Source organism: Symphalangus syndactylus, chromosome 18, assembly GCF_028878055.3.
Source record: "Symphalangus syndactylus isolate Jambi chromosome 18, NHGRI_mSymSyn1-v2.1_pri, whole genome shotgun sequence".
Lineage (NCBI taxonomy): Eukaryota > Metazoa > Chordata > Mammalia > Primates > Hylobatidae > Symphalangus > Symphalangus syndactylus.
The window spans coordinates 85,196,327-85,218,480 of NC_072440.2; the positions used below are offsets into that span (position 1 = coordinate 85,196,327).

General features: G+C 47.7%; 1 protein-coding gene across 3 annotated transcripts in view; it reads right to left on the reverse strand.

The window, feature by feature from the left end:
- Nucleotides 1-22,154, reverse strand: part of MAPRE3 (microtubule associated protein RP/EB family member 3) — a 55,514-nt gene that overhangs the window by 1,148 nt on the left and 32,212 nt on the right. Inside the window, exons 1-6 of one of the 3 annotated variants that reach the window (XM_055254006.2) lie at nucleotides 10,736-10,917; nucleotides 3,715-3,842; nucleotides 2,576-2,721; nucleotides 1,759-1,960; nucleotides 317-471; nucleotides 18-170 (exon numbers count right to left, since the gene is read on the reverse strand). In XM_055254006.2, the coding sequence (XP_055109981.1) occupies nucleotides 18-170; nucleotides 317-471; nucleotides 1,759-1,960; nucleotides 2,576-2,721; nucleotides 3,715-3,835 (777 nt within the window). In that variant the 5' untranslated portion in view covers nucleotides 3,836-3,842; nucleotides 10,736-10,917. Of the gene's footprint in view, nucleotides 1-17; nucleotides 171-316; nucleotides 472-1,758; nucleotides 1,961-2,575; nucleotides 2,722-3,714; nucleotides 3,843-10,735; nucleotides 10,918-22,154 lie in introns of those variants that run through there. The other 2 variants (XM_055254007.2, XM_055254005.2) reach the window with 2 other exon arrangements.

Below are 22,154 nucleotides of genomic sequence, written 5' to 3' on the forward strand. Positions count from 1 at the left end.
GGCCTGGGAGTGCTCACCTCCGTGGCATAGAGGATGCCAATGATGCCTGAGATAACAGGGCTGTTTTCACTTTCATGCTCCTGGCAGATGAGCTCGATGTCACGAAGTTTGCTGAAGTAGAAGTCACGTTCCTTCTCCAGCCCATCCACTGTCAGCTTCAAGTCCACCAGCTGCTTGGGGACAAAGTGATGTTCAAGCCAGAGGTCCCCAACTCAGGCTCCCCTGCCTGCCCTCCTCTTGTTTGTCCCTGCAGACACCCCAAGGGCCTGGCTTTGGTGACAGGGCTATCTCAGCTACCCTTACCCATCCCACTCACCTGTTGGTTGAGTTCAAGAATTTGGGCATCAGTCTCATGGCCGCCATTTCGGGCTGATGGAGGATTCTTCCGGAGAATGCAGGGGGGGGCCACATTGCTCAGCCGGCCAGAGGTCTGCATGTTTTTTGGGCCTGTGGGGGACGTCCTCTGTGGAACTGCCCAGAGGAAAAGAGTCAGGTGAGTTCATGTGAGCCCATAGCACACGTGGCAGGAGACAGCCTGGTGTGAGGACTGCGGGGGCAGGCCCATGCGACAGGCAGGCACTCTCACCCCTCTGCCCCCACCCCAGGAAGGGCATCTACAGCTAGGCCCCGAGCCTTGGCCACATGGACACTCCAGCAGCTGGGCAGCCCTTTGGCAAGCCCGGGAGAGCAGAAACTATAGGGAACTAAACAAGGTGTGAGGTGTTGGGGCAGGGAGAGAGCTGGCCTGAGGGATAGAGGAGAGAAATTAGGACAGCAAATTTGGGGAAGTGGAGTTGGAAGGGTGTGGGGCCCTCTCTTACTGATAGCTAGAGGAAAGGCAGCTGGCACAGGGTCTTTCCTAACAGAAGCCCCAGCCCAAAGCCATCGTCCCTGGGTGGCTGTCCCTCCAGGGGCCCTGTGTCAGGATGGGCTCTTTTGCCCTCTGCTGGGCTGGACCAGGTATCTGCACAGTGGTGGCCAAATCAGGGACCCCAGCTCCTCCCCAGCGCAGCCAGCATGCTGTGGCCACTTGCTCACTAGCGACTGCACCTCCCTAGACAGAGCGGGCTGCTTCTAGTGCAAAGCAAGCAGGCGGGCGAGTGGGGCAGGCCCAGGCAGAACAGCAGTGCAGACAGAGGAGGTGGCTCTGCTATGACGGGGTCCGACGCGGGCTGGGGCTGCTCCTCTCCCTTCCCCTCCCAACGCTGCTGCTTCCCAAAGGCCCTATTGCTTCTCTCCCTTCCCCTCCAGGACCCAGACAAAGCCTCGTTTCTAGAGACTCATCTTTTGAGGACTTAGGACTATTGGGCCTTTGGAGTGGGGAAAGGTGTGATCCAGCTTGGCAACTCCTGCCCCTGGCCATCCAGGGGGCAGGGGGCAAGAAGGGGCTGTGGTGCTGGCACCAGGCTCTTGGTCTGGATGCACCTGGATGGAGAAACTAAGCCACCTTGCTGCCCCATCATCTTGAGGCAAACAAGTTAGCTCGTGCTATGAAACAAAGTGCCTTGGGCCTCCTACCCCAGCTGCCACCATGGCTGGTGCTGGTGGCTCTCCTCTTAGAGCAATTTGTGGAGCTCTCTCACCCATTACTTTCACTCCCCCTGGTCTAAGGGGCCAGCAGGCGGCGTCATCCGAACTCCGTGATAACAAGTCTCCTCCAGGCTGGCAGGGCCGGGCCGTGGCCCAGGGGGCACTCCTGGCTGTAGAGGCCTGCTGGCCCGGCCCCCCACGCTCCCTCCCCCGGCTCGGGCACGTTACCTGCTGTGCCAATGAGTTTCTTGGATTTGTTGAAGATCTGATCACCTGGGTTAGGAGGTGGCGCTACGTCCTGGCCCTGCCGCGCCAGCAGAGGGTTGTAATCCTTTCCATCATAGTTTGCGTCAAAGAATTTCTTAAACCACTGAATAAACTCAAAATTATCTTGGAATTTTCCTTTCACTAATTTCTCTACAGGAATGATCTGAAATAGACCACATAAGGAGAGAACTTTAGCCACCTGCTGCTGTAGGGCCGCCTTCCTCTGCTGAGGACCACTGCTCTCAGGAAAGCCAGCCCCTGGGCTGCAGCATCCTCCACCTTCTCCACTTGCCCCCCTCCCACGGCACCAGAGCAGACAGGTAGGCTGGTAAGCCCTAGTGTCAGATCCAGAGGCATCCCTCCTCTACAGGCACCGTGTGGAAGAACTGTGTGGAGAGGCGTCCCTTGGCTCTACTGCCTGCGTGTGGGCTGGGGGTCTGCAGCCACCGAGGCAGGAGAGTGAGCAGAGACACTTTCTTGGGCCCTACAGAGACAGAGAGAGGTGGAACTTCACAGGAGCGGTACACAGAGCTCAGTGTTGGGGTGGGCAGGGTCCAGAGAGGAGGAAGGGAAAGGAATGTTGTCATGATGGGATGGCAAGTGTTGTGGGCTTTTCCATTGTGCCTCGAGCGGGGGGGAAAATTCCCTCTGGAGAGTCGGGAGGTGGAGGGAGGCGTGAGCACTAGAATGACCCCAGCAGCCCCAGTTGCTGGGCTGGTGGGTCCTCTTCCCCAGGGTCACACTGCTCCTCAGGGCCCCCCGGAGCACAGGCACCTACTTTGTCAACACCCATCTTCTTGAAAGCTGCTTGCAGCACCTTGAAGTTGTGGATGTATTCATGCTCTAGTTTGGCCTGGAACTTCACTTTCCTCAAGTGCACACAGCCAGGGAAGAGCATGTCCATGAACTGGCAGTAGGCTGCCCCTGTGGAGAAGGACGGCTGGCTGAAGGGTCTTGCTGCTCTCCTTCTGTGGGCTCCTCTCTCTCACTTCCCCAAACCCTGTCTCTTCTTCTCTCTCCTTGTTCTGGGGCTGGGGCCAGTCCTACTTTCAGGATAGACATGGCCAGAATCCCCCCAGCTTTCCACGAATAACAGCAATGACTATTTATGGATGCGTATTATGTACCAGTACCACACCAAACGCTGCATGTAGGTAGGGCAATCCCAACAGGAACTCTAGTTAGTTGGTGATATTATCTCCATCTTATGGATGGAAAAACTGAGGCCTAGGGCAGTATAGTGACTTGCCCAAGGTTGCACCACCAGAAGAAGAGCTGAGAGCTGGACCCAGAGAGGTGTGGTCAGACCTGTGGCTCTGCTGCCATCCTGGCTCTCAGCTCCCCACTCCTCCTTTCCCTGCAGTCCTTCACCGTGCCTCTCCTGCTCTTCTCTTTCCCTGCTTCCATTTCTTGACTTCAGCTCCAGACAGTCTACTAGTTCAGGGCCTTCAGCTCTCCTCCTTAATCTAATCACAAGCTACAGCCATGGGCTGCATGACGATGGTTTGGTCAACGATGAACCACATATATGATGGTGGTCCCATAGGATTACAATAGCATGTTTTTATTTTATTATCACCTTTTCTATGTTTAGGTATATTTAGATGTGCAAATACTTACCATGTGTTAAAACTGTCTGCAGTATTTAGTACAGAAACATGCTGTCCATGTTTTTAGCTAGGAGTAGTAGGCTATACCATATAGCCGAGGTGTGTAGTAGGCTACACCATCCAGGTTTGTGTAAATACACTCTGTGATGTTCACACAACAACAGCATTGCCTAAGGATGCATTTCTCTGGGCACATCAGTCATTCAGCCATGCACGACTGTATATTCCCTGCTGTGGCTGCTCTGCCTTCGGACCTTTCTTTCCTTTCCTTCCAGCAGAGCCACTTCCCATATTCCCAGCCTCCTACCTGAACAGAGCTGTTCTATCTTGGTATAGTTGAGGTGCAGGGAGTCGTTGACCCATGCAAGCATATCATGGCGACTCAGATTTTCACTGGTCACAGATGTGGAGTACACATTGACGGCCATACCCCAGCTGGAAAGCAAGAAGAAAGGTGAGGTCAGCACTGGGGCCTCATGCAGCTCCTTAGCTGTCAGGAGAGAGGGGCTGTATGATACTGGGAAGTAAGAAACATTCCCTCCAGATTGGCCTCGCAGTTTACCCCCAGAGGGAGGGTCTTTATTCCTTAGACATTTCATGAGCATCTACTATATGCTAGACGTGCGCTAGGAGCCAGTAATTCCAAGTTAATTAAGATATGGCCTCTGCCTTGAGGCATTTACAGACAGGCAGATCCCCTCAGTAGGGAGTGATGGGGCAGTGAAACAGGCACATAAATGTTCAGGGACAGCACAAAGAAGGGTGTGAGCGCATCTGCTGGGCAGGGTCAGCGAAGGCTTCAGAGCAGAGATGTTGGAGCCTGAAAAGAATAGGAATTTTCCAGACATAAAAAGGGATGGGTAGAAGGCATTTCAGGCACAGGGACTAGCAAGAACAAAGGCAGAGCTTATTCCGGGCACTCTGAGTCATGGAGCAGGCCCAGGGAGCAGATTTTTCTGTTGGGGTGTGGCACAATGAGGTTGGCAGGGACAGGTTGCCAGGCCCTTGTTTACCAGAAGGAGGAATCTGGACTTTCTATTTGGATGACGGGAAGCCATTAGAGGGTTTTAAGCGACAGTGACCTGACCAGATTTGTGTTTTAGAAAGCCAGCTAATCTTTGCCTCTTCTCTGACTTCAGACTCCATATTCCTGTGGCTGATGCAGAGGCATCTAAATTCTGCTTGTCCACAACCTTCCCTTAGAATATGCTTCTGGCTCCTGTATTCATTATCCCAGTGAATGTCACCATCAGCAATTAATCACCACCTTAGAAACCTGCGGGGTCATCCCAGACAGCTTACTCTCCCTCATGCACCTATCAAGTCATTCCTCAAGTCCTGGAACCCCACCTCCTCAATCCGCCCTGTTCTGCTTACCCTCAGGATTTATGCATACTGTTGTCCCTTGGTATTCATGAGAGAATTTGTTCCAGAACATCTCCCCATACCAAAGTCAATGCACAGTCAAGTCCCTTATATAAAATGATGCAGTATTTACAGTTAACCTACACACATCCTCCTGTATGATTTAAATCATCTCTAGATTACTTATAATACCTACTACCATGTCACCGATGTAAATAGTTGTTATACTGTATTGTTTAGGAAATTGTGACATGAAAAAAAGTCTGTAGGCAATGCAACAATCCTTTTTTTTTCCTGAGTATTTTTGATCGGTATTTGATTGAATCCACAGATGTGGAACCCAGGGATGTGGTGGGCTGACTGTATTTTCTCTCTAGCCCAGGCTAGCAGGAGCCTCCTAAAAGGCCTTCCAGCCTCCAGTCTCTCCCTCCTCCTAATCCATCCTTAACACTGCTGTCGTCAGAATCTACCTAAAAGCAGGCCTGGCCACCGCCCTCCCCCACTTCAAGTCCTTTCAGCCAGCAGTCATAAAAGAGACACTCCTTGGCCGAATTTGCCTTGCAGACTTAAACTGTTTAGCACTCATAGTGTTGGAAACAGTTTTGAATTAGTGCCCAATATTTTAAAGTTGAGATGTTCAACAACTTGGGATTTCTGGCTTCTTTTGGCCACGCTGACCCTGTGCTCCCAACACTGAAACCAGCAGTTGGAGTGGAGCCAGCAGTGAGCCTCCTTCCCACCCCACAGAGGCCAAGGGTCAGCTGCTGCTGCTAACTGACTTGAGCTGTTAAGAAAAGCACATATTTCTTGTAACCAGGTCTTTATCAGAAATGGAGAAACGAGATAGGTCAAAAGGACTGTGTTTTCCGAGAATTGTGAGGACGTGTGTTTCCGGAGTGAGTGAAGAATATTTCTCCAGGTTTAATACGTAAAGTGTCTCTGTGAAATAAGATACATCTTATACACCTTATATTCTCACAGAAAGAATATTTCCCTGCCTGTCACAGGCGTCTGCTGTTATCATGTGACTCCTCCTGACCACTTATCAAACTCATAAGGGGACCCCACCTCTTCAGCCTTATCTCCCACTTTGATTCCCCAGTTAGGAGCCATAGGCAGCTTCCTACTCACTCTCTGTCTGGAATGCTGTCCCCACCCCAAAGTTCATTCATTCTCTGCTCCATGGTTCTCAACTGTGGCCCCAGACCTGCAGCATTGGGACTATATGGGGATCAGCTGGTTAGAAATTCCAATTATCTTGTCCTCCCCCAGACCTAACTAAATGAGAAACTGCCTTTGACCAAGATGCCCGGAGGATCTGCAGGCACAGTCCTGTTTGAGTAGTACTGCTTTAGACAGGGAGGCTCAGCAAGGCATCTGCAGAGCTGTGTGCCCCTTATGTTCCCACCCCTGACCCCAAGCACATAGGATGCAGCATGTTTAACTTAAATGAATGCTTTGAAGAAAAATCATGAGAGAAAACCCTCGTCTTTATTTCTAGTTCTTCCTCCTTTGAAAAATAAACCTTGTCCTTCGTTGCCCAGGCAAAGGGAGGCCAGGTGGGGCCAAAAAGCCAAGAGAAACAGAAATGAATTATTGTCTTGGGAGCTCCTAAAGACTCAAGACCTGGCAATTTCAGAGCTTTCTAAGGGTAATGTTGACTGCACTTGAGTCTCCTCCTCCACAACGTCTCTGCACCACTGCCCTGCATCTTGGCCCTTGCACTCACCACTGGACTTGTTTAAATGCCTGCGCCCCATGTCGGAAGTGCCTTGAAGCCAAGAGTGGGGTATCCAGACCTGTCACAGGCAGGACGTTCAGTAACGTTGAACCATTGAGTGATGCCTCATGTCCTCTCCTCTTTCTGAATCGTGTCTCATCACCTTCTGGCCTGGGTCCCCCTGCCATCCCCCCACCATCCCCCCTCCCCCGGCACTCAGCCTCAGGACTCTGCTTTAGCTCCAGGAGGCTTTTTCTGACCCCCTCTGTGGGAGGCATGTGCCCACGATCCTACAGCACCCTGGGCACAGCTCTTCATGGCATCCCGTACGGTCTCTTCAAATCATGTGTGTAAGACCAGGTGCGGTGGCTCATGTCTGTAATGCCAGCACTTTGGGAGGCTGAGGGGGGCCGATCACCTAAGCCAGGAGTTCGAGACCAGCCTGGCCAACATGGCGAAACCCTGTCTCTACTAAAATTAGCCAGGCGTGTAATCCTAGCTACTAGGGAGGCTGAGGCAGGAGAATTGCTTGAACCCAGAGGTGGAGGTTGCAGTGAGCCAAGATCATGCCACTGTACTCCAGCCTGGGTGACAGAGCCAGACTCCATCTCCAAAAAAAAAAAAAAAAAAATTGTGTGTGTGCCTGCCCCTTCCACCTGACTATAAGCTCTCCAATGGCCAGGCTGTGTTCCATTCACTTTCGGGTTCCACACCAATTCTTGGTGAATAATAACTGCCTAGCCATATTGGTGGAGTGGAATTGCAGACTGGAGTCAGGGGAGTGTTTCTGAGTTCCCAGGATGCACCTAAAGTAACAGGAGGAGGAGTGGATGGGTGGATGGACGCTAAGCTTGCCGAAGGGGCAGAGTGGGTAGAGTCAAGGAAAGGGCATCTGATTTTGATGAGTATTATTTTGTTGTGGACTGCAAGAAATGGAAAAGATTTGCCCCTGTCCTCAAGGAGTTCATAATCTTATTGGGGAGAGTAATGCACACATGAGAACAGTATAACCAAATGCCCCAAAGTGTGCTAGAAACAGCAAGTGCCACAGGAATCAGGAAGGAGAGGGCATGCAGAGGTAGAGAAATGGATGTGAATGGCCCCAGGGCCACAGTGGTCAGACTCTGCCAGGTCCCCAGGGAGGGTGCAGAGGATGGCCAGGAGCTGGTGCAGAGGACACCAGCTATTCCGAGAACTGTCCAGAATGACTCTGCAGGAGCGTTCCACGGGCTCAGAGACTCATTTCCCTATGAGGCCCCTGGGGCAGAGTGATTCTGAGCCAGCTGTGGCTGACAGGCCTCAGAGGGGCTGGTCTGGTCTGGGGTGGTTCTGGGGGCAAGGAGTAGTCTTAGGTTGGCCCTGGGAGTTCCCGAGCCACTTTAGGGATTTTGTTGTGCTTAAAGTGTATGAATTTCAAGGGCTGACTACTGAAGAAAAGGAAAGGCAACGGTCTTAGTCCAAACATATTCTCCAGTTTTTGATTGAAATCATTTGAGCCTCAGGGGTCTTCCAGCCTGGGGGCAGCTTTCCTGGTTCCACAGGATTCGACCTGCTAATGGTTCAGGCCTCCTCCATGCATTGCAGAGATTCTTTACTAGGAGAGTCCACCAGCTTCTCCTGCAGAGACTTCAAGAGGCTAGAGTGCAGCCCAAGTGTGTGTGTGTATGATATATTATATATACATTATATGTTATATGCACATATTTTACAGACATACACACACACACACACACATATAATTTTAAAGAATACCTCAGATGATTCTGGTGCACAGCCCTGTGTGAGAACCACAGCCTTCATTTGATATGCATACTTAGCTGGGATTTACTGGCTTTTGTTGCAATGGCAAAGGCTGGAACATTGGGATGTTCTGCCACTTATCTGGGGGGAAAATGCTAGCCAGTCCTTGGCACACAGGGAAAATCTCCAGTTTCCCTGGAGTTTAGAACACAACTAAAGGCCTTGCGTTTTGGGCTCCTAAGACTCACTAAGAGCCACATGGCTGCTTGAAAAATGCCCAGGTCTTCTCAGCATTGACTCAGTTTTGTCAATGCCTGATGACAGGAGGGCATTTTCCACACCTTTGGTCTGACTCTAGGGTCCCATGAGTGGCAGCAGTGCCTGTGTGAAGGAAGCTGGAAAAAATGGCTCCTTTCAGGGCCCAGCAATGAATCATGCTGTTACCCACTATGGGGCTTCTGGGGAAGCAGGTAGCTAGTAGCAGGAACAGAGCCTCAGTCCCTACTCAGGATTCGCTCAGGTCCTCTCAACTGGTGCTACACTCTGCCCTAGTGGGGGTCCATTTGGCTCAGGAGGACTCATCCAGGGCACCCAGGGGTCTCTGCAGGAATTCTCTGCTGCACCTGCTAGGGCAGCATGAAGTAACAACCTCCTTGTTTCCTTTGAGCAAACATCACATTGGGGAGGACAGGATGCCCTTTTAATTTTCCTCTCCTAGATTTGGCTCTGTAAATAGAACCAAACATGGCCAGCAGGTGGCACCCAGGTCCTGAGCAAAAACTCCTTTAAATGTATCCCCCATCCCCCAACCCCCCTTTCCAGAGCTCAGTTTAGAGCTCAAATTGGGAGCCTCTAAAAGCTGGGCTGGCTGAGGGGCCTGGAGGATTGGGGCTGTTCTAAGATCCTGGACTGAACTAAGCCAGCCTCCGTATCCCCCAAAACCACAGTTTGAACTCACCAAACAGGTCCAGCTTCTGATTGCCTTTTGCATTGGGGGTTGACTTGGGCCTGGACTCACACCAGACCAGCTGCTGGGGGCAGAGGTGTATAAAGTATTTGCCCAAGCATCAGGGTCTAAGTGGACCAGCCGCCTCCAATTACAGCAAAGACATAACCTGACGAAACTCTTAATAATAACACACTTGTTTCCAAGAGCTCCTTTACCTCCCCGGAGAGAATGGTAGGTAGCCACTCGGAGGGGGCAGGCTCTGTCCCAACAGATGGAGTAGCAGTGTCTTCCAGCCCCATCCACGTTTCTACCATGATCTTTGGCACATGTGACTGTCAGAAGAAACAGACCCTGATTGGATTGTGGCATATCATCATCCAGGCAGATCCCCATTTGAGGATCAGACCGACAATGTGGCCTTGGGGAAAGCCTGCTCTGAAGGGCCTCGACTCTTGCTATCAGGAATGGAGTCAAGGGAAAGAAAAGTTGAGGAGGTTTAATCTGGTGATTTTGCTGAGTCATTTCCTATACTAGGACTATAAGGTTCATGGTGCATTCACAGGCAACTGGGAAAGGCAATTACAGCTCTCATTGCGGGAGGGGAGGCTGCGGGTCATTCTGCGACTGAGGCCTTAAAAATGGTCATCAAGACCGAATCCCACTAACCCATGGTCAGAAGGGTTTCTAGAGACCATCTGCTTCCTTCCCAGGCAATTAGGACTGCACTTAGATCTAGGCACTTATATTCTTAAATCATAAAGATGGCCAATAAGTCTGCACAACTGAAATTTCACATTCTATTATTTAATGACCTTATCACCAGCCTAAATCTAATTTTGGCTTTTTGTTTTTAAATCTGTCTTCCACAAATATGTCTTAAGGGCAATTTAGGGGCCCTCAGTCTTCTCTAATTCTCTAGAGCTCTTTTTACCCCAAGTTTAGCCCTGTTCTGGCTGGTCCCTGGAAGAACCCCCTGCAGTTTCCAGGCCTCCACCCTCTGCCCAGCGTGGCTATGAAAGACACACCAGGTCTACCACTCCTGAAGGAGGTGGCCAGCATGCCTCCAGCAAGCTCCAAAAAGGTAGTGCTTAAGAACACTGGATCTCCAGGCACATCATGTGGGTTCAAATCCTAGTTGTACCATGTCCTAGCTGTCTGACTTGACTTTAGGTCTCAGTTTCCTCATCTATAAAATAAGGACAGTGACAGCTCCCACCTCACAGAACAGTTATGAGGATTAAGTGAGCCATGTGTACACAGTGCTGAGCACAGACCCTGACATTCAGTATGTATTTGGCAAGTGCTGTCAGCATCGCGGGGACTGACAGTGAGAATCTAAGGGCATTTGTTTGAGGTGTAGGTGCCTGACACACAGCCAGCCTCTGGTCTCTGAGACCATGGAAATGCCAGTCCAGAAGGGAGACAGACTACAGAACTTTTCTCTGCCGCTTTGCCTTGAGACAGCCACATGGGCTTCCCAAAGCTGGGCCCTGACCACAGTCCCTCCCCAGCTCCAGATTTCCCATATAGCCTGCTTTGTAGATGCCATCCTACCGGCCGAGACAACTGGAACAGATGCTGTGGGATCAGAAGAGAGAGAACTCCACAGAGCCAGCCAACACGTTTCCCGTTCCTGAAGTGGGGCTATGCCCATTGTCACTGGGCTACCCCTTCCTGCACAGGCCCAGGGGTCTGAAGTCACCTGCTTGGAAAATCTGCAAAATTGCTACCCCTACCCCCGTGAGTCACACATCCAGGTTATTCTGGACTTGCATGGAGGCAGTATGTGCAGGTGGGGCTGAGGGGTTCTGAGGGGCTGGGGAGCCAGCCAGCGGGTCACAAAGCCCTGGCAGACCCAGCCAATCACCTTCTTCTTATGGCTGAGCAAGGACCTGACTCATTGAGAGGCTCAGCCTCTCAAAGCTGGATTAGTCAATGCAGAGATGGGGCAAGTGGAGTATTTGCAGGGCTGGCCTGGAGCCCAGGATGCGCCCCCTCCCATAGATCCAGGACAGGGATCTGGACGGCTGTGGGTTCAGGTAGGGACTGAAACTCCTCCAGGATTTTGTTCTCACAACACTTTTAGGTCACAACTCTAAGACCCTGAGCCCTGCTGAAGTTCCAGCCACTTGGATCCTGGACATATTCTGCTGAATAATGATCTGAACTCTTATCAAGGCTCTCCCCAGGCTGGCTGGGATAATGGTGCCACATCCCTGTAGCTGCTAGCCAGGGAAGGAGTCCTTGGGGGAGGTTCTGGCTAGGTCACCCTATCTGACCATAACTTTGAGGGTTAATGGAAACCCTGCAGGATAGTAAACAGAATTTCTCATCGCTAAAATCAATCCATTTTAGTAGGGTTCATCTAGGTGGGCAGATAGAAAGGCAATATTTTCTTTCTAAAGGTTCTTTGCTGGAGATCTTTCAGTTCCTCAAACACCTACTTTTTAGGTCAACAAATGTCCACGGAGTCACCCATTAATCCAAGGCTCCCAGCAGAAGGCAGACAGTGTGACTTGGCTGCAGGCTTTGCCATTCGCTGCCTGTGAGACACAAGCAAGTAGGCGAAGGTATCCAAGCCTCAGTTTTCATGAAGCATCAGAATGATGGTATGATTGAGCATGGGGCTGTTGGGAGCATAATGAGTACTGCTGGCAGGAGCCAAAGGTTCACCATCACCCTGCTTTGGGGGCTGAGCAACCTTTACTGATAGGCAAGATCACTGACATAGACATATCTGACTCACCATCTTCTTTCCTGCACCCTGACCCAATTCCCACAGACCCTCTGATCAGGGTCCTGAGCAGGGAGAGAACAGGGACAGCCTTGGGTATCCACTCTCTGCTGCCTCAGGCAGAAAGACAGAGCTGTGCTTTTGGAGCTATGTTGCCCATTTCTTTCCTCAATTAGTACTGGCTCAGGGCTCAGTGAACAATAGCTTCTCAGTACCTATATATTTATTGAATCAATCAATGAATGAATGGGAGAGGTTAAACTAGGGTTTGGGGGGTTCAGATGGCAAGTGGACTCAGCAAGTGTGGTTTTCTGGTTTCGTTTCTTGTTTGTTGACCCGGAGGAGGTGCCACTGGCTACATGGAGAAGGAAGGAGAGGAGAATGCTAGCTGTACTCCCTGGCTACACACAAACAGATGCAGCACGAAGCCTTGGGAACCTTGGCAAGGGATTTAAACAATCTTCCTCTAATGCATATAAGATGGTGCTGCTGGACTTCCCACAACAGGATTTTAAGATGGTTCGGAGAGTGGAACCTGGTAACTCCTGGGAGCACCTCTCTGCTTGGTCTGCTCTGGGGGTGGGCTGCTGGCCCATCTGTGGCTAGCCTCAGGATAGAGGGAAGGGAGCTGCAGCAGCTGCCATGATGTGTTGGGAAGGGAACTGTCATGTTTGCAGCAGCCCTGGTGGGTCTGATGTTTTCTTAATTATCCTTCAAGCTCCAAAAGCACATCCATGTATCTGGGGACACATACAAGCCATGTCACTTTATGTTCCTTTGGAACTATGTCTCTTTGGACTGTCTGGCTTATAGTTGTTGTCCAGGGCCAAGTGATATGTCACCCTTCTCTGAAATGTCTGCATCCTGTGAATTGTTTAGCCTACTTTCTGCTGACCCCAGGCTCAGGCCCCTCTTCTCTGCTCTCACCATACCTTTCACCCCACATCCAGTCCCCTCCCAAAATCCGCCCAGTTTTACTTCTGTGCCCTTTTGACAGGGCACAGTCATTTATACTTTACCCTTTCCACCAGAAAGTCAACGCTGAAGATGTCCAGGACAAACTTAAGTTTCAGTGTTTGTTGAACTCTTTGTGCCCTCTCTAGTAGACTGCCATTCCTCATGCCCTCAGACTCTACCCTACCTGCCTGTTCTGCAGGACTAACCCCACGTGGAGACAGTCAGCCCCCACCCCAGTGGGGACATGCACTGGAGAGCTTCCAGAAGGCCTGCAGATAGCTTCTCTCCTGCCCTACCATAGTGCCTGAAATTCCCACGAGAAATGCCACTCTTGTGGATTACAGCATCCAGCTCCAGAAAGCCTTTGAGTTGTTACCTCAATTTTGCTTATGAAGAAATGAAGGCTGAGGATTCCAGTGACTTTTCCAAGTTCAAGATCAACCACTGGCAAGATCAGAGCTGAACCCAGCCAAATGAACCCAAATCCCATGCTCTTTCCACACTTGGGCAGGAAGGACGATTTGATTTTTCACAGCTCTAGAGCGGGATGACTTGCCAAGATTTCACCCCTTGAGAATTAGGAGGAGGGAAAGGGAATTTCAGAGGGTTTCTTCTTCTTCTTTTTTTTGAGATGGAGTCTTGCTCTGTCGCCCAGGCTGGAGTGCAGTGGCACGATCTCAGCTCACTGCAACCTCCACCTCCCGGGTTCAAGCAATTCTCCTGCCTCAGCCTCCCGAGTAGCTGGGATTACAGGCGTCCATCACCATGCTTGGCTAATTTTTGTATTCTTAGTAGAGATGGGGCCACCATATTGGCCAGGCTGGTCTCAAACTTTTTACCTCATGATCCACCCGCCTCGGCCTCCCAAAGTGTTGGATTACAGGCATGAGCCACCATGCCTGGCCCAGTTTTCTTCTTTATACTTATTTTTTCAAGACATTGCAGCATTGCCTTAACCTCTCTCTCCTTTTTTTTTTTTTTTTTGAGATGGAGTCTTGCTTTGTTGCCCAGGCTGCAGTACAATGGCATGATCTCAGCTCACTGCAACCTATACCTTCCTGGTTCAAGCAATCCTCCTGCCTCAGCCTCCCAAATAGCTGGGATTACAGGTGTGTGCCACCACACCCAGCTAATTTTTGTATTTTTCGTAGACATGAGGTTTCACCATATTGGCCAGGCTGAACTCCTGACCTCAAGTGATCCACCTGCCTCAGCCTCCCAAAGTGCTAGGATTACAGGTATGAGCCACCAGGCCTGGCCTAGCATTGCCTTAATCTCGACCAGCAAGTGCTTACTGACCACTGACAAAATGTGCTCAACACCCAGTGAGGCATCATGAGGACATGGGATCATTTCAAGGCATGGGTCTTGTCTTTATTAAGGAGCATTTCTTTGGTTGAAGAGGTAAGAGTAATTTATAAAATAACAAGGGATGCCACAAAGCAGAATATATGAAGTGCTAAATAGTGAAAGCACCTTTGACTTTTAAGTGTTCCAGGCACACGAAAAAGATGAGAGGGGGATCAGCAGTTAGAGGTTTCTGGAGGAAGGTGGCACCTAATTGGGCCTTTAAAGATGACAGGATGCCAGAAAGCAGCGAAGAGAAAATGGGAAATTCTGGACATGGGAAACATATTTATTATTACTTTTATTTTTAAAAAAGAGCATAAGACCAATGACTCAGTCCTGGAGGAATGTTAGGGACGCGATGAAAATAGAGGAGGTGGAGAGAAGGTGATGTCTTAGGAGCCAAGGGAGGGCCCACTTTGAAAGAGGAGGTCATCTGCTCTGTTTAATGAAGTTACCAGACCAGAGGTGGCGATATGGTCATTAGATGGTGCAATAAGAAATGATGAAACTCTGAGTCATTTTGTTGGAGTGTGGGGACAGCAACTAGACCTGCAGATGATTCTGGAGTCTTCAGTCACTTGCCCAGGAGGAAGCTGGAGAGGGACATCAGGCGTTTGTCATCACAGCCATGTGTGTCTGCTGCAGCACTTCAGTAGATAGTGAGTGACTGCCTGCAGGATGGAGTGCATTTTGGTTCTTTCAGTTAAAATTTGAAATGAAATATAGATTAGGCCCAGGTGCTGTGGCTCATGCCTATAATCCCAGCACTTTGGGAGGCCGAGACAGGTGGATCACTTGAGGTCAGGAGTTCGAGACCAGCCTGGCCAACATGACAAAACCCCATCCCTACTAAAAATACAAAAATTAGCTGGGCGTGGTGACACGCACCTGTAATCCCAGCTTCTTGGGAGGCTGAGATAGGAGAATGGCTTGAACCCGGGAGGCGGAGGTTGCAGTGAGCCAATATCACACCACTGCACCCCAGCCTGGGCAACAAAGAGCGAAACTCCACCTCAAAAAAAAAAAAAAAAAAAGAAAAAGAAAAAAGAAATATAGATTAAAAGTAGGCTTATGCTCCTTATCTCAACATCTCACCCATCCCCCTTCAGACTCCATATCCTACCCTCAAGTTCTAGATTTTATCTGTCCAAGAAGACCCATGAGTGTGACTCATGATCTTTCTCCAGCTACTCACAACACTGTATCACAAATGAAAAGCGAGATGGGAAATGTGTTTATATAATAAAGTCTTAACTAAGTTGAACGTTTGGAAAATAATATTGTATGTATTGATTAACTTTGTTTAACTGTGGTTAATCAGAGCCCTTTTTAATGCTTGGTTTTGTGGGAAATTACTGTATTAAGGCAGGAAGAATAGACAAAATTGCTTTCTAAGGACATTGCAGAGCTTCAGATTCAATCACTCACTCATCACCATTTGTGGAGTGTGTGCTTCAGCACCCAATGCTGTGTGCCAGCCCCTGTGCCAGCACAGGACCTATAGGAAGAAATGAACCCACTCTGGGCCCTCGAGAAATTAATGAACTTAGGTGAGAGCTAGACAACTGAATGAAATAACCAAAGGGCAACACATCACGCTCCAACTCCAGATACAGGAGCTGCTGGAGCAACTCTGCTTCCTGCATCAGGGAAAGCTTTGTAAAGGAAACATGGTTTGAACTGGTTCTTGGAGGAGAAACTCATCAGGCAGGTAAGAGTTTTTTTTTTTTTTTTGAAACGGAGTCTCGCTCTGCCGCCCAGGCTGGAGTGCAGTGGCGCAATGTCGGCTCACTGCAAGCTCCGCCTCCCGGGTTCACGCCATTCTCCTGCCTCAGCCTCTCCGAGTAGCTGGGACTACAGGCGCCCGCCACCACGCCCAGCTAATTTTTTGTATTTTTTTTTTTAGTAGAGACGGGGTTTCACCGTGGTCTCGATCTCCTGACCTCGTGATCCGCCCGCCTCGGCCTCCCAAAGTGCTGGGATTACAAGCGTGAGCCACTGCGCCCGGCCCAGGCAGGTAAGAGTTAAGAGGAAAGGGGAATGCATGGGGAGGAGGGAAAGGACTGCAAGTAGCTCATCCCAGAGTCATGTTGGGGCAGAAGGAGATGTGGTTAAAAAGGCAGACGAAAGCCACATCACCAGTAGCTCTGTATGCCATTGTTAAGGAGTTATTTTATCTGGAAGGGAAAATCTCCAGAGGATTTTCTTTTCAGGTACATAGTATTTTAGTCAACAATACAAAATATTGCTAATACGATAGTTAAAATAATTTCCAAATCAAAATTACAACAAATGAAATTACAGTGCTTAGAAACTGCATTCAATTTGTAATTCTGCAGAGGATTTTATATTATCTTTTCTAGTAAAAACTGAAGAGATTCCCAAGAGAGTCCCTCCAATTTTCTGTAAACTTTTGTACTTTGAAGTGATTTTAGACTCACAGTTGCAAAACAGAACAAATAATTCTCATGTATTTCATGTCTACTCATCCAGCTTCCCCCAGTAACACCTTACATAACAATTATTAAAACCAGGAAATCCACTTTGGCACATTTGTAAGTAAACTACAGACCTTATTTGGATTTCATCAGTTTTTACGCACACTCTTTTTTTTGGCATCTACTCCATGAAATTTTATCACATGGATAGATTCATGGAATCACCACCCTACCAGAATACAGACCTGTTCTATAATCTCAAAGAAAGTCCCTCATGCTACCCCTTTACAGCTGTGCCCTCCCCCCCAACCCTGTCCCCTGACCACCACAGACCTGTTCCCCATCACTCTATAATTTTGTCATTTTATCAATGTTATATCCATGAAATCATCCAGTAACCTTTTGAGACTGGCTTTTTTTCTTCTCAGCATAGCACCTTTAACTTCCATCCAAGTTGTTGCACGGATTAATGGTTCCTCTTTATTGCTGAGTAGTATTCCAAACAATGGCACACGTATGGATGTACCACAGTCTACTCATTCACCCACTGAGGACGTCAGGGTTGTTTCCAGTTTTGGGTGATTACAAATACACCCTGTGAGAACTGTCCTCAGTCTTCTCTTGCTTTGTCCATGGAGGTCTGGCTCTGGGAGAGTTCTCCTCTCCAAACCTTTCTGTCCTCTAGGAACTGTTAATCTGCTTGGAGTTTGTAGTTGGAAGGCCCAGGCATTTGCTTAGGGCAGGAGGAGTTAAACCTGAGTTACTCTGGACTGACTGTTCCTAGAATTATGGTTTTGTCTCAGTTTAAACTTAAACCTGTACTCCTGCTTCATAAGATTTCTGCTTCTTTTTCCCTCCAAAAAATCCAAATTCAGATTTTTTCTTCTTTTTAAAATAAATTTCATAACTTTAATTTTTAATTATTTATTTTTGAGATGAAGTCTCACTATGTTGCCCAGTCTGGTCTTGAACTCCTAGGCTCAAGCAATCCTCCTCCTCAGCCTTCCAAGTAGCTGGGATTACAGGCACACGCCACTGTGCCCAGCCCAGAAGACTCTCGCTTCTTAAATGCATTTACGCTATCACTCAAATTTGTGGCCTTACTTTTCTAGATGCCATAATTTCACCAAGGATAATTTAGAATTATAGTCACCAGTCAAGGAAGCTTTGATGAACAAAATTGTTTGAGAGGCACTTGAGAACAGAAAGAGGACAAAGTTTCAAACATCCTACTGTCTGTAGGATTACTGGGGCTGAATCCATAAAGATTCAGAAAGATCCATCTAAATTTCTACCCAAACTTGTACAAACCCTCTAAACCAGAGCTAAAGAAGGACTGAGATAGTCAAAAGCATGATAGAGAAAGGACTCATCATATTTTAAACAAGTCCTCGTAACATCCCTACCCTCCCAGTCAAAAAACCCAATAGGTGGGGATAGAGATTTGCTCAGGACCTTGAGGTCATAAATAGAATAGTCATTCTCTGAGCAGAATCAAATACTCCTTTATCTCCAGCGCTTCCTGAAGCTGCATATTTTACAGTTGTAGATATGTATTTTACTTTTTTTAGTATTCCTTTAGATCAAAATAGGCAATATTTGTTTGTCTTCTCCTGGGAACATGAACAGTATACTTGGACTGTGATGCCCCAAAGATTAACAGGGGCCCCCTCTGTACTTTTCACAAGTCCTTAACGACAACCTCAAGGACCTTAAATATCTCTGTTATTCTACTCTTGTTTGACATGTGGATGACCTTTTGTTGTGTTCTAAAGATAAGCTCCAAGACTGTTTCAGCTATCTACTGTTTTCTCAGAAAGGGCATAAGGTTTTCAAAGGGAAATTACAATATTGTCAAAATAAAGTTCGTTATGCAGAACATAATTTATCCCAGTGCAGTAAATCCTTTACTTCTGACAGACCACCGGCCATTCAAAACTTTCCCAATTACTCCTAAGAGACAATTAAGAAGAATCCTGGCTAATGAGGATAGCAGGTTTACAACTTTTCTAAAATCATCACAGGATAACTTAACCAAGTCCAAACTTCTTCCTTGGGATTCTAAACATGAAGAGGCCTTTTGTGAATTAAATTAGCCCTTCAACAACCTGCCACTCTGGGCTCACCTAATTATCATAAACCTTTCTACCTATTTGTACATGCAAGATATAGACAAACCTTTGGTGTTATGACTCAACTTCAAGGTCAAGGAAAACCAGAATATGTCACCCCAAAATATGCCTATTTGACTTACTTTTGAGCTAAAAGTAATTAAAGAGCAGCAAATAGAGGATGAGCTCTATTCTCCTGCTTTTCTGCCTAAAGACAGGATATAAATTCTTCTTTACTGGAGATAGTTCTTACCAGCCCAGACACAGCACCAGAGGAATCTGTAAACAAATCTTACACCATCGGTTTCTTCCCATGTATCTAACTTCCCATAGTTTCCCCCTTTTGGAAGCCTAAAATTGCTTTCTTCTGTCCTGTCATTTCTCTACAAATGTATTGCTCTTTTTTGAAGATGGCATATAAGCCAGAGTTTGATGCCACTGCCTTGCAGTTGCCTTTCATTGGGGTTTCTCCTGCATTCTGTGCCCTCCACACATTAATAAACTTGCTTGGCCAGGCATGGTGGCTCACGCCTATAATCTCAGTGGTTTGGGAGTCTGGGGCGGGAGGACTGCTTGAGGTCAGGAGTTCAAGACCAGCCTGGGCAACATAGCATGACCCCGTCTCTACAAAAAATTAAAAAAAAAAAATAATGGGACGTGGTGGCACATGCCTGTAGTCCCAGCTACTTGGGAGGCTGAGGAGGAAGAATTGCTTGAGCCCAGGAGTTCAAGGCTTCAATGAGCTGTGATCATGCCATGGCACCCCAGCCTTAGTGACAGAGTGAGACCCTGTCTCTGAAGAGAAAAACAAAATAAAAAAACTTTGCTTGTTTTTCTTTTGCTGATCTGTCTTTTGTTACAGGGGTCTGTCCCAACTATGAACTTATGAAGGTTGAGAAGAAATTACATTTCTTCCCCAATAATGGGAATTATCAGACATCAGTAGTCTACTAAGTCTCTCTTCACCCAATGGCAAAGCCTACTTGTCTAATAGCCACAGCAGCTAAGCTAATGGCTTCCACACACTTGGTTGTTTTTTTTTTTTTTGAAATGGGGTCTCACTCTGTTGCCCAGGCTGGAGTGCAGTGGTGCAATCTTGGCTCAGTGCCAGCTCCACCTCCCAGGTTCACACCATTCTCCTGCCTCAGCCTCCCAAGTAGCTGGGACTACAGGCGCCCGCCACCACACCCGGCTAATTTTTTGTATTTTTAGTAGAGACGGGGTTTCACCGTGTTAGCCAGGATGATCTCGATCTCCTGACCTCGTGATCTGCCCGCCTCGGCCTCCCAAAGTGCTGGGATTACAAGCGTGAGCCACTGCACCCGGCCGACACACACTTGGTTTTAAGGTCTCTTTTAAATTTGATGGTCCTCCATGCTGTATAATATTTGTTGCTCACTGAAAATATACAACATTTCTCAGCAAGTAGAGTCGCCACCAATGAAATCCCATTACTTTCTCCCTCACCTATTTCTATTCATTATAATAATACTTTGACTCCTGCCACTCTCCCTTTAGATGTCATGTTCTCAATGAGGCCATTTGGCCCATTGATTCTGCCCTAGGAGGAAGAGTTAGTTAACTTAATTCAAGGAAAAGGAAAACCGTGCCTTAATTTAGGAACCAAACCCTAACCACTCAAGGGAGTTCAGTGTTGCTTTCTTTCCTCCTCAAGCCTTTGCAGTTCATGCTTTGCAGGAGGCCTGGAAAGTAGGGAGAATCCTACAAAATGTGAGACTGAGGATTTGCTGCAGAGCACTATGAGATGTGAGAGAGAGAGGTCAAAGATGATCCCAAATTTTCTTGCCCAAGCCACTGGAAGGATGGAGAAAACTGCAGGAAGAGCAGGTTTGAGAGTGCAGTGAAGACCACGAGCTCACTTAAGATTATGCTGTGGACACTTCAAAGAATAATTAAGGATATTAGGAAGCATCATGTTCCATGGGGCATAATATTCCATGCTATTATTACATTAGCTCTAGTTGCTGGGCATTTTGATTTTTGATAGTCCTGGAATTAATACATTTGAACATTCAATTTTTGTCTAAATCTGTGACTACTTCCTTGGGCAGGGAATTACTGGCTCAAAGGGCATGATATATTTTTTAAGGACTAACGGCTTCCATAAAGGCTGTACCTTTCATTTTTTCCCCAGAAGTTTATGAGTGCTCATTTCAACACCAACATTGTTATTATTTTAAAAAGTGTGTTGAATGAATGAAAAGTATTTTTTTATTCTTTAAAATAATGTTTCTTTGATTACTAGTGAGGGAGAACATATTTCTATGTTTATTACCCATATATATTTACTCTTCTGTGAACTGTTTTGGGCTGTCGAGTTTGAGAACCCACAAGTCATCTGGGTGCTCATGTCTAACAAACATCCGGAAATCCTGCTGAGGAATTCTCACCATTCATACCTTCTACTAAAGATCTAGTATCCTGGGATAAATCTGTACTGATCCCAGACATATCCATGGCATTTACTTTTTTTTTTTTTTTTTTTACTAGATCCTTGATATTCTAGTAATTTGCTCTAAACATGAGATACTAGAAAATATCCTTATCAGAAGGTTTTAGCCTAGGCAACATAGTGAGACCCTATCTTTACAAAAATAGAAATTAGCCGGGCATGGTGGCGCCTGCCTATACTCAGGAGTACTGTTGCCATACTCCAGCTATCATGAAATGTATTTTGATGTGGAAAAAGTGGGAGTTTGGTAACAATGGGAAAAATTCACATTACCAAAGAACCAAAACAAAGCTAGACATTATCCAAGCTACTCTCTTATCATACTTTTGCCTAGAAAATGAGGGGGGAGGAGGAAGGGGCTAAGAAGTGGAAAATGACTTAGGCTTTCCCAAGTTTTCTGCTAAAGGTAGGGGAAACAGAGAATTGAGAAAGTAAACTTTAATTGCACTACCTAAATAGTAGCGCTGTGGTGTATTTCCTAAGAAATAAACGGGCACATTGAGCTATGTGGACGGGCAGCATGGTGCATGAAAAAGGTGGCGAAAAGGACTCCACAGCACCCAACTCCAGCTCTGCCTCTCACAACCTCCCAGGCACGAGAGATCCTCTGGGCAAAGGCGGCCTCTCTTTGCCTGAGTTTCTTACTGTAAAATAGAAGCGCTTTTTGGACATCACTATGTGTATGGCTCGTGGGCACAGAGCCTCTCAACAGACGACTCGTGGAAGGGGAAATGTAAATGGCCAAAAAACATATGAAACATGCTCAACATTACTAATAATTCTAAAATACCTATGCTGCCGGACTGTTGTGAAGGTTCAAGCTAACTGAAGTGGAGCATCCGCACAGAACCTCACACGTGTCAATTCAGTGAGTGACGGTTATAGGTCAGAAGTTGTTAATGGAATTTTG